Source organism: Apodemus sylvaticus, chromosome 3, assembly GCF_947179515.1.
Source record: "Apodemus sylvaticus chromosome 3, mApoSyl1.1, whole genome shotgun sequence".
Lineage (NCBI taxonomy): Eukaryota > Metazoa > Chordata > Mammalia > Rodentia > Muridae > Apodemus > Apodemus sylvaticus.
Window position 1 is genome coordinate 59,884,041 of NC_067474.1, and position 12,526 is coordinate 59,896,566.

The 12,526-nt window shown below is 50.0% G+C and overlaps 1 protein-coding gene across 1 annotated transcript in view; it reads right to left on the reverse strand.

Moving 5' to 3' along the window:
* Coro2a (coronin 2A) overlaps nt 1-12,526 on the reverse strand; it is a 53,670-nt gene that overhangs the window by 14,385 nt on the left and 26,759 nt on the right. The window contains exons 2-3 of the mRNA XM_052176451.1: nt 12,216-12,416; nt 159-275 (exon numbers count right to left, since the gene is read on the reverse strand). Of these exons, the coding sequence (XP_052032411.1) occupies nt 159-275; nt 12,216-12,416 (318 nt within the window). The remainder of the gene's footprint in view (nt 1-158; nt 276-12,215; nt 12,417-12,526) is intronic.

Below are 12,526 nucleotides of genomic sequence, written 5' to 3' on the forward strand. Positions count from 1 at the left end.
CACCCACCATGTCGTCTTCTGCTCTCACTTCCTTCCTGTGACATCACCTCAGCCTAGCGTTAGAGACCAAGCCGGGACCGGCCTCTGATGGCAGGGTTGGGTGGCTGCCCTCCACCCTCCTCCCGGCACTCCTCTGCTCCTGCTGTGTGGGCACTCACCGTGGCATCTTCAGAACAGGAGGCAATCTCAAAGTCATTGAAAGGGTTCCACTTGATGTCCAAGACGTTCCCTCTGTGCCCACAGACCTTGGGGTAGTGAGGGTCCAACTTTCCCGTCTGCAAAACAGTGTCGCAGGCAGGCCTCAGAAGACCATCGCAGCATCACAGGAGGGTGGTAGGATGGACCTTAGCACTTTTCTCAGTCAGTCAGTCAGTCAGTCAGCCAGTCATCAAGGAGTAGGCAGGAAAACATATGCGGGAAGAACTGGGGCAGCATACCTTCCCACACCCGCTGTGTGACCCTGGGGGAATCACTTCACCTTTCTGAGCCTTCCCACCCTCCTTGGCCAAGGGGAGGATGTAATGGGTGTTTCACAGGCTGGACTGAGGACCATGGGAATGGTCTGTCCCATGTCCCAGTGTCCAGCGCCCAGCAGGTGCTCAGTCTGGGCTTTTCCCTTCCCATGCAGCCGCCAGAACTAATGTGGTCCCGCCCTTCCTGGGAAATGGCCTGGCTGATAATGCTGAGAAGTACCATGTGACCCAGCAGGGACCTAGCTATGTCCCCGAGAGAAATGGACACACATTCATTAGCATCTGTAGCAGCACTGCCTGTGACAACCAAAGAGGAGGAGGCAACTCCGATGTCCACGAAGTGACACTCGGAAAACGCAACGCAGCACGGTGATGCAGGAGAATATTATTCAACGAGGAAAAGGAACACGGTGAACAAACCTTGAAGGTATCAGTCTAAGTAAAAGAAACGGGCATGAAAAGCTACTTATCAACAGGTGGGGGTGGCACACACCTGTGACCCCGGCACTGGGGAGGCTGGTATTAGTCAGGATTTGGTGGCATATGCCTACTGTCCCAGCAACTTAGGAGGCTGAGACAGGAGGGTCTCTTGAGCCCAGGGACAGAAAGGAAACCTGGACAATACAATGGAATGGCCTCACACACACGTGGGAGGCAGGGTAGGGACTGTACCTCAGAGGAAGAGCACCTGCCGGCATGCTGAAGACCCTGGGTCAGCACTTACCACCACTGAGGAAGACTGTGTGTACACACACACACACACACACCCCAAATGTGAGTTGGGTCACTTGCTAATGATGTGTGAGGAGGTAGAAGAGGCTGCCACGCTCTGTCAGATGGCTCTGCCTCCATTGTTGGAAGCAGCAGCCTCCTGGGCGGGACAGGCAGGTCATGTCTCCGAGGCCTCCCGCGAGGGACCAGGCTTAGCTAGCATCTCTTCGCCCAGCCTCCAGGCCACTCAGGGCACTGTCCTCAGAGTGCACTGGGCTCCCCAGCCCACCACAGGTATATGCCGTATTGCTCAGGCTGGCCCTGAACTCCTGATCCCTCTACATCCACATTGCATAAGATGGGTTCCGTGGCACCTACAGGTGTGCACCACAACAACTGGACTTCAGGGTGAGGTTTTGAAAGCTCAAATCCAACCATGTCATGTACCTATTTTCACTCTGCAAGCCCCTTTCTTCCTCAGGCTGGAACCGTAACAAGCTCTCCCTTGTAGGACTGCAAAGGGTTAAGTGAGACAGGAAGTGAGAGGCACAACAGGGAGGAGCTGAGGTAAAGGCTCAGCAACAGTAACTATGCCCAGGCCAGAAAATCTGCACCTCAAGGCTGAGGAAAGGAAGATGAGGAGGAGGAGAGGGAAGGGAGGGAGGGGAAGGATGGGGAGGATGGGGAGGAGGGGGAAGGGAAGGGGGGAGGAAGCAGCACTAATATTTCTAGCTGTGTGCAGGTGATGGAAACACAGCCTTCTTTTAATCATTTTCTTTCCTTTTTTTTTGTTTTCTGAGATAGGATCTCTTGTAGCCCAGGCTGCCCTTCAACTCATTATATAGCCAAGGCTAGGCTAGTTTTGCAATTTTTAAAAAAAATTATATATATAATATATATTATATATATGTTGCTGTTACATTCATATATATATCTCAATATATATATACTGAGAGTCCTATCTGTATGTAAGTCTGCAAGCCAGAAGAGGGCATCAGATCCCATTACAGATGGTTGTGAACCATCATGTAGTTGCTGGGACTTGAACTTGGGACCTTTGGAAGTGCTCTTAACTGCTGAGCCATCTCTCCAGTCCCTAGTTTTGTACTTTTAATCCTTGACTCTGCTTCCTATGTACTGGGGTTATAGGTGTGACCACTCTATTATTGTTTTGAAAGCAAATTTCCATATATTTGGCACAAAACAGAAAAGGGATTTATTTCTGTAATCCCAGAAAGGCAGAGGCAGAAGGACTGACTGTCCCTATGCTGAACACAATCCGATCTACATATCAAATTCCAGGTCAGCCACGACTATGAAGTGAGAACTCACCTTAAACGATATGATCAGAACTACAAAATTTGAAAAGCTGGTCCTTCTAGGATTAGCCAAGAATTGGTTCTAGAGTTCAAAGCATTTCCAGGAGTGTAGGAATGGTGAGCACACAGGCCAGGTGTTCTGATGCTGTACCTGTGGCAGACATCACTAATGGATCATGATACTCTCAAGCAGACTAGAGGAGGGATGCTCCCAAGGCCATTGGGACTCAGAGGAACAGAGCTGGGCCTCTGCCCAATAAAGTGAAGTGAACCTCTGGTGGACTTCCTGTGCTCTGAGGAGTTCTAGTCTTCTCTGAATTGCTCTGGCCCCGCTTCCTACATTCTTTCCCTTTTCTTGTACCATTTCCTGGGTGAAAGGGCATGGCAATACAGAATCGTTTGCTATAAGCCTGATGGCTCTGGACCTTTATCTTTGTTCTCTGGCTCAGAGCCATGCCCTCATTTCTGCCCTGCAGGTTTCGCAGGAAGTGCCAATTGTCAGGCAGGCAGGTCTTGGGCTAACTCTAGGCAAGCTGCCAAGAGGCCACACCCTCACCTCCTGTAGAGTCTGTTGCTTCAGGGCTAGGTTGACCATCAGAGCTGAGCTCCCCTAGGGGCCTCCCAGAGCAGAAGCCACATTGGCCCACTCTCCTTCCACTCAAGACCCAGGCCATCAGTGACATTAGTTGTCTGAAGCTATTGACTGAGCTGCTAAAGGCTGTCTGAGAGGGACATTTATAATTAGGAGGCTGGTTTTTTGTTTTGTTTTGTTTTTGTTTGTTTGTTACCTTTCCCTCCAATAGACCAGCTCTTAGCCAGGTAGGGGCTTCTGGTTTATTGGGACACAAAGCTTTAAGTCAGGGGTGACAGTGCCTCTCTCAAAGTGGGCTCTCTCAAAGCCCAGCCAGGCCTGGCTGGTTACAGGAGCTGACTGCCAAACCTGTGTGGGACCACAAGCCAACAGGGGCTGCCCTGAGGCAGGCAGAGAGGGCAGAGGGCAGGAGGTTAGGATCCCTACAAGGTAAATGAAGGGGGTGGGTCAGCTACAGATCTAAGTCCTGGATAAAAAGAGCTGTGTGGTGGCCCAGGGAGCCTCGCTCTACCTACTACAAGAAAGTCAACTGCTTCAAGCTCCTCCCAACTGCAGAGAGGAGCCTGGAAGGCCTGGGTCGGGGGAGAGCAGAGAAGTCGCACTTATAGCTTCAGTTTAGCTGACTCCTGCTTCCTGGGGTCCAACCTCTGCTCTCCTGAGTTCATTACTGTTCAAGCTAGGCCCAGGGCCTTGGCTTCTTCCTCTATAGAATAGAGGAAGCAAAAAGATTCACTCACAGTGTGTGTGTGTGTGTGTGTGTGTGTGTGTGTGTGTGTGTGTATGTGTGTAGACATGCGCAGGAAGGGCTGAGAACTTGCCTGGGCATAGGCTCGACACACCAGCCTGCATTGATCCATCTGAAGCCACTGACTATCCATCTACAGCTTCGTAGGGTGCTGGGGAGGGAGCCTGGGTGTCATACATGCTTACTGGCTTTGCTACCACTGGGCTACACCCAAAACACACCCAACTTTAATTGTTGCTTGGTATGTTCCAGGGCCCAGGGATATACTTAGTGTGAGAACAAACTGTTCTAATGGTGGGGGTAGTCAAACACACAGACACACACACAGACATACACACACTCACCCACCAATATACACATGTATACATGTGCATACACACAAGCACATACATAGATAAATGCAAATGTGCGTATACATACATGCATATACTTGTGTATACACTTGCTTGCATGCATATAGAAGACACACATATATATATATATGTATATATATATATGTATACACACATGTATAGAAAGAAAGACACAAGCACACAGATAAATACACACATATGCACACAGACCCTACACACAAACATATACTCAGGAACACACACACACACACACACACACACACACACATACACACACACCTCTTCCAACACTAGTTTCAGAACCCAGTGACCTGTCCTGTCGTTTTGGACCCTCAGGCCTGGTCCCCTTTGATCTGGTCCTGTGCCTCAGTGTCCCAGGGCCTCCCTGGGCTGTCTGCTTTCTCCACCTCACCCAAAGTCCACATCCCTCTTGCCCTGGGCGGCTCAGGTACAGGCCCAGGCCCGAAGCCCATCCCTTCTGTTCCTGGTTGGAGGCCCCAGGCAGCTTCTGCACACACCTTGCTGTTCCCCTTTGCACCCCAGCAGGCTTCCGTTGGCAAGGCTGCAGGGTAGGCTGTGAAACTCACCCTCTGGCTTTCTTCCAGAGGCTCATGGGCTTGGTGCACAGGGGCGAGGCACCTTGCCTGAGGTGGCACCCTTTTCTGGGCCTTGAATCTCTGCTTGGGACAGCCTGACACTCTGGTAACACCTAGGACAGGAGGCTGTGCAAGCCGCCATCTCCTCAGAGGCACTTTCCTCAGAGGCGTGGGGCTGTGTTGCCTTCACTCACCCTGTGCCCACACTGCTCTGGGCCTGGCTGCAATCTCTGAACCAGTGAGAAGCCAAGCATAAACAGTGTGTTGCAGCAGCAGCAGCAGCCGCAGCAGCAGCAGGGATCAGGGTGGGGTGGGGGGAATCAGGAGGCTTTCTAGCCACACCCATCCAGCCACTCCAGGCTTCCCATCTATAGCTCACCGGGTCCCAGCAGCCCATATAGACAAGCGGTAATAGTTCCTCCTATTCTTAAACTAGTGTAGGAAGTGGTGTGTGTGTGTGTGTGTGTTCCTGAGTACATTTTGTGTGTGGGTCTGTGTGCATATGTGTGTATTTATCTGTGTGCATGTGTCTTTCTATGTGTGTGTGTGTATAGCAGACCAGTGTAGGTGAGGCTCCTGCACGCACAAACACCCCCACATCTACTATACTAAAGGGCTGCTGTGCTGCTGAGTTCTAGAAGGCAGGGCACTGGTGGGTTCCCATCCTGCTCTCTGCCTTTAGTGCTGGTTCAGAGCTACTGGATGTGGCCAGGTGTGGTGCCATATGCCTGTAACCTCAGTCTTTGGGAGGCTGAGGCAAGGAAAAACACAAGCTTGAGGCTAGTCTGGGCTACATGGGGAGGCCCTGCCTTAAAGACAACAGAAAAGGAAAAGAAAGGAAAGGAAGCAGGCTGTCCAGTTATATTTGTACTTCAGATCCTCAACAAAGGTGGCTCACACTGTATCAAGCACTTGAGGCAGGAGGACTACCTCCACTTCAAGGCCACCCGGGACTACGTGGTGAGTTCTGCACTGGTCTGGCAGGTATGATCATATCACACACCCACCAAAAAGAGAAAGAGTTGTGAAAAGTTTAATTCGTTTCGTTTTTTTTTTTTTTTTTTTTTTTTTAAGATTTATTTATTTATTATATGTAGGTACACTGTAGCTGTCTTCAGACACTCCAGAAGAGGGCATCAGATCTCATTACTGATGGTTGTGAGCCACCGTGTGGTTGCTGGGATTTGAGCTCAGGACCTTCGGAAGAGCAGTCAGTGCTCTTAACTGCTGAGCCCCTTGTTTCGTTTTTAACATAAAGTTATACTATGCACCCCCAAAATCCGAGCAATCCCCCTGCCTCAGCCTCTGGACTGCTGTGATTACAGGCATGTGCTACCATACCTGTAGTTTCTGAGAACATTAAGTTCACAGCTACCTTCTGATCCAGCTGCTGTCTTCGGCACTCACCCAGGAAGTGGTTACAGAGAGGCAGCTTCACTCAGAGCAGGCCTGGACTGGAGTCAGTCAGACGCTCGGCTTGCCTGGTTTGCTGTGGGACATGGTGTCCCTGTGCAGCCTAGGCTGGGGTTCTCCTTCTGGTTCAGCTTCCCAAGTGCTGGGGTTACAGGTGTGGGTAGTATTTTTAGACTACCAAGGTGTGTGTGTGTGTATGTGTGTGTGTGTCTAGGGTTTTGGCCAAGTGCCTCATATATGATAGGATAGAACCCTCCACTAGCTTTATCCCTACCTCCTACTAGGTAGCGTTTTGTGGGCGAGTTAAATATGCTATTAAGACAGCAACTGAGGCAATATGGGAAAACATAGGAAATTAAGGGCACATGAGAAGATGGCAAAGCCCTTCAAGATCTAACTTGTCTTTCCTGATGGCCTGGAGTCAAGAAATGGAAAAAAAAATGTACGAAGCCAAATTGCCTAGAGATAATGTGTGTTTTCTGGAAAGCATCTCAAATAAGGATGTTAAAGCAACAAACAGAAAGGAAGGAAGAAAGAAAGGAAGGAAGAAAGAAAGAAAGAGAGAGGGAGGGGTGTGGTAGTATACACACACCTACAGTTTGAACATTTGGAAGGCAGAAGCAGGAGGATCACCACAAGTAGGAGGCCAGTCTGGTCTACACAGGGAGTTCCAGGTTAATCAGGGTTCAAGCCAAGCCAAGCCAAACCAAACCAAACAAACTAACTAAACCAAACCAACCAAACCAACCATTGCAAACCAAACTAAACCAAACCAACGAAACCAAACCAAAAAAGCAACAACAATCTGGGCGTGGTGCACACCTTTAATTCCAGCACTCAGGAGGCAGAGACAGGATCTCTGTGAGTTCTAGGCCAGCCTGGTCTACATATGGAGTTCAAAGACAGCTAGGTCTACACAAGGACCATGTTTCAACACTGGAAAAACAAAAACAAAACAAAACAAAAAACAAGAGAGCAATATCCAGTGAGCTGTGTATTTAGGGCCAGAATGTATGTGGCCTTGAGTTTAGTGTATCAGTGTTCCTTCATTTTTCCCCCCTCTTCCCTTTTCTCCCTCTTGATCCAGGCCCAGCTCTCTGCAGCCCCGTTTGCTCCAGCCCACAGGGTCTTTATTATTTGTTTCTCATTACTGATAGTTGTGAGCCACCATGTGGGTGCTGGGATTTGAACTCAGAATTTCATTTCTAAGAGAAAATCCTTTAAGAAAAATAAATTACCCAGCTCACATATCTTACTTAGCTTCAACTACAAATTTAAGCTTCACTTCATCTTTAAATCTTGCAAATTACATCCTTTAAGGGCTATAATGGCCCAAGATCATATACCTGGCTGCTGTGAGGAACGGTGGGGATAAGTAACTTTCTCTGAAAAGCACGCACACATCGTCATCGTCGGGGCGGTCCTGTCTTCTGGTAGTCAGTCGTCCAGCCTACACAGGTTACCAGCCCCCTAACTCTGCTTCACTCTGGCAGAGAGGAAGATCAGCTATCTCTGAGAAGAGGTCTCTAAGAGCGGGAAGGGAAGTCCTCAGGCTGCTTGTGAGTGGGCTGTGCCTCTGTGCCTCTGCGGACCCAGCTCCCTGGGTGGGTTTCCAGAGATCCACACTTCTGTGTGAAAATAGGCAAGTTCAGGTACAGCTCAGAGCTACCCCAGCTGATGGATTCAAGGGCCTGGGCTGAGGCTCCCAGTGCCAAAGGCTGCAGAACTGGTCCTATTTACACAGCCTTAAAGTGATAACAGTGATGAAATGAACAGATCAGTGCTTGTCAGGGGTCAAGGAGGAAGTGGGGTGGTGCGGAGTGACTGTGTAGGGAGGGGCAGGGAGAGGACTGTGGGGCGGCACGTATGCCCAATAGGGACCTGGACATCCTTAGCAAGGTTGTGACACTAAACTGCAGTGCTATCGGCAGTGGGTAATCAGTAAGAAGGCACCCAGGATCCCCCCCCCCACATGCTTATGAATCTGTAAATATCAAAAATGAAGAGTGCAAATCAAGAGTGCTTGTTTCCAGGATCACAAGGGATTAGAGATCCACTTCCTTAACACACACACACACACACACACACACACACACACACACACACACACACACAAGAATCAAAGTTCAGGAGCTGGAGAGATGACTCAGCCACCTGCTGAGCTCCTCTTCCAGAGGACCCAGGCAGTTCTCAACTGTCTGTAACCCCAGTTCCAGGGTGTCTGTCACCCTCACACAGACATATGTGGAGGTAGTATATCAATGTAAACAAAACTGAAGAATTTGAAAAGGAATGTGTGTGTGTGTGTGTGTGTGTGTGTAAGTGCTTGTAGTTAACCTGAAATACTCTAGCTGGGTGTCAGGATTGCCGGCAGCATTAGAGTAGGTGCTGCAGGTGCCCTGGCTGCACTTGAGCCTTATCTTTATGGTCCCACAAAGGTGTGATAGGCTCACAGGTGGCACTAGCTGTTGTGCCTGCATTCTGGAAGTCTGAGACACGTCCTTGAGCTATGTGTGAGATTGCAAATAGCCCAAAGGCCATTAGGTGTGATGCTACACACCCACTGGGCTCAGAGTGCAGGCCAGCGTGGGCTAGGAGGTTGTTTTAAGTAAAGAAGAAAAAGAACACGAAGGATTCATAAATCTTATCTAGGACCAGGCTGAGTTTCAGCTCCAGTGGCTTCCCGCTGCAGTCAGATAAACCCAAACTTTCTGTGGTTCCAGTCACCTCTGTGACAGTCTCAGCACGGCTCCGCCACACTCTTGCTCAAGAGGCATGAATACCCTTCATTCCCAGGTCAGGGTCTTTGCATTTGCTTCTGGTTCTGCCTGAACACTTTCTTTAGAGTTGAAGCCGTTGACTAGGGGTATCTTCCCAAGAAGGCCCTCCTGGACCATCCTGTGTGAAGCGGGCCTCTCCCCTAATCCATGTCACCCCTCATCACACAAACTTGATATTCGTTGTCTGAACATGCTGCGATTCTCATCAGTAGTTCATGCAAAGTAGAAAGAATCGGAGTAGGAAAAACCTGGGAACCAACCAGTTCATTCTTTTTCCAACTCTGGGAATCAAACCCATGGCCTTGTGGACTCTACTAGCTACTTACATCCTCTGCTCTAATTAATTCCTTAATTAGTGAAGAATGCAGCTCGCTTGGTGGACAGAACCTTTCAGAGGTGCTCAGGGCTTGGGAGGGGCTTGCAGGAAGTGAGGAGCATCAGGGCCCCTCTACCTCGACCTGTACACAGTCTTCCAGCAGTGACCAGAAAGTCTCACTTTGACTCATTCTTCTCCGGCTCGCAAACCTTCGGCTCCTGAGAACACATTTTCCCTGACTTGCCCTGGCAGTCAAGGTCCTTCTCAAACAGCCTAGTCTCCTTCTCCTGGGCCTTTCCCTGCTCTCACTTTCAAAGACTGCTCACGTGTTCGAGTCAGACCGTGGTTCGGGTTGTTCCCTGGGCACCTCACAGCTCTGTCAGGCCCTCCCTTCTACCATGTAGACTCACATTGCTTAGCAGCGTAAACAATGGTTAAATGATGCATTCAGTCAGTGGAAATCTGTGAGTCAGCAGCCCAGTGCAGGCGTAAACAAAGCCTGAGCCTCTCCCCACCATTTTAGGAGGAAGAAGCAGAAGCATTGAGAAGCCAGGGCACAGAGTCCCAGGCAGGGAACACGCTGTGTGGTGTGTCTTAGGAAAGGACAATGAACTGGGTTGGTGCGTAATTCCTGAACAGGGGAGGTGGAGGCAGGGGGATCAGCTCACTTTAGCCACAGAGTGGTTATCCATGAACATGGGACACATTTCCAGTTAATTCACATCACCTACGAGTCATTCAGCGATGCTCTGTAGTTTTCTCCTAAGTCTGGCTTGTTCATTTATAGGAATATTGTTGTTGGTGGTTTGTTTGTTTGTTTGTTTGTTTGTTTTTGAGACAGGATCTCACTATGTAGCTCTGGCTGTCCTGGAAGTCACTATGTAGATCGTGCTGAGCTTAAACTCACAGAGGACCCTCTGTGAGTCTCTGCCTCCGCCATGCAAATACTGAGATTAAAGATAGGCATCACCATGCCCACATACAAATTTTAGACTACTGGAAATGCTCATCTGTAACCCAGCACCTGCATCCTAGATGCTCATCTGTAACGCAGCACCTGCATCCTAGGTGCTCATCTGTAACCCCAGCACCTGCATCCTAGATGCTCATCTGTAACCCAGCACCTGCATCCTAGGTGCTCATCTGTAACCCCAGCACCTGCATCCTAGGTGCTCATCTGTAACGCAGCACCTGCATCCTAGATGCTCATCTGTAACCCAGCATCTGCATCCTAGGTGCTCATCTGTAACCCCAGCACCTGCATCCTAGATGCTCATCTGTAACCCAGAACCTGCATCCTAGGTGCTCATCTGTAACGCAGCACCTGCATCCTAGATGCTCATCTGTAACCCCAGCACCTGCATCCTAGGTGCTCATCTGTAACGCAGCACCTGCATCCTAGATGCTCATCTGTAACCCAGCATCTGCATCCTAGGTGCTCATCTGTAACCCCAGCACCTGCATCCTAGATGCTCATCTGTAACCCAGAACCTGCATCCTAGATGCTCATCTGTAACCCAGCATCTGCATCCTAGGTGCTCATCTGTAACCCCAGCACCTGCATCCTAGATGCTCATCTGTAACCCAGAACCTGCATCCTAGGTGCTCATCTGTAACCGCAGAACCTGCATCCTAGGTGCTCATCTGTAACCCCAGCACCTGCATCCTAGATGCTCATCTGTAAGCCCAGCACCTGTATCCTAAGAGATCAGAGAAGGAGACAGAGAACCAACAGAAGCTGGATGGCCAGCTAGCCCGGAGTAAGCTGCACAGTGCTAGAAACAATAATGAAGACCCTGCCTCACCTCATGAGGCTCCTAGAATTGACTTCTGGAAGTTGCCCTTGGATTAGTACATTTGCACTGTGGCATGCATGTACACCCCATAACCCCCCACAGAGGAACACATACACAACAAATAAACAAGCAGAAATAACAAAATAAGCAAATTTTGATTTTGATCCCCCTTTGGCTTATAAATTATTTAGAAACCTGGCAAAGAACTGTAACTCATACTCAGGAAGTCAACTTAGGAGGATGAGGTCAAGGCTAACCTTGGCTACACAGAGAGTTCCAGAGCTGGGCTACAGGAAATCTTGTCAAAAACAAGCAAGCAAGCAAGCAAGCAAGCAAGCAAGCAAGCAAGCAAGCAAGCAAACATTGGGCACACGGGGCCTCATTAGCCGGTGGTCTGCTGTTACTGGCTTCTACACCAGCGGCATTGTGATGAGGGAGCTATCTCGGAACTCATCGCCCTCCAGGCTTTGACAGCACAGGTCCTTCGGTCCCTGTCTAAGTCTGTGGGCTCCTTCCTGTGGAGATCGGGCTTCCTCACCTCTCCTGCCATGAGTCGGAACCAGCCTGGGGTCCCCTCTCCTCCAGGCCTCTTCATGAGTTCTGCTGAAGGCAGGCTCAGCACTCGGATCCCACAAAGATCCCCTTTAGGGTAGATCTATATGAAGGTGTCACTTCGTGAGTCCAAACCCTGGGCAACACCGATAGTTCCTGGTGCCAGCATGTTCGCACTGCTGGCTCTGGGGATGAGTGCTCTTCCTTCTGACTACTGTTTTTGAGCTTTCTACTCTCGACTCTTGACAAGGGGAGGTAGCTTCGGCAATCTCCCCAATCTCAGTTGAGCCAAGACAATTGTTCTAACAAGTATATTTCATTTAAGAGAGGAAAATTTGGAGTGAGCACTATTCTTGCATGGGTTAGAGAAGGGCCCATAAGTGGCTGGTCCAGCTGCTGAGAGCTCAACTCTCAAGGAGATCAAGAGTCAGATAATTGGCTGACCTTAAGCTCACACAACTAGGAAAGCAGGCCAGGCCTTCAGTCAGAGGGAGACCTGGGCTCCCCACCTTGTCCATCCGTCCTGTAGGCCTCAAGAGGCTGGGCTCCATGATTGCTGGGGTCCTTACCTGATGCAAGGGGATGACAAGGAAGGCACCTCCGCCGGCACATTCAGTGACCACAGCGATGAAGTGGGGGTTCACGGCACAGAAGTGGTTGTCGTGGACGCTGCGTGTGATGGGCACAGAGTCGTAGCAGTTCTCTTTGCTGGCGGGCTTGCCGTAGACATGTCGGAACTTGGAGCTGCGGTACTGGGGGTGCCATGACATCTGCAGGGGGTGGAGGGGCCGACAGTATAAGGCTCACTGCCTCATCGTGGAGCACAGTTGAGACGACTGAGCAGGCACCGCCTGGGCAGCCGTCTGGTTTCACTGCTGAT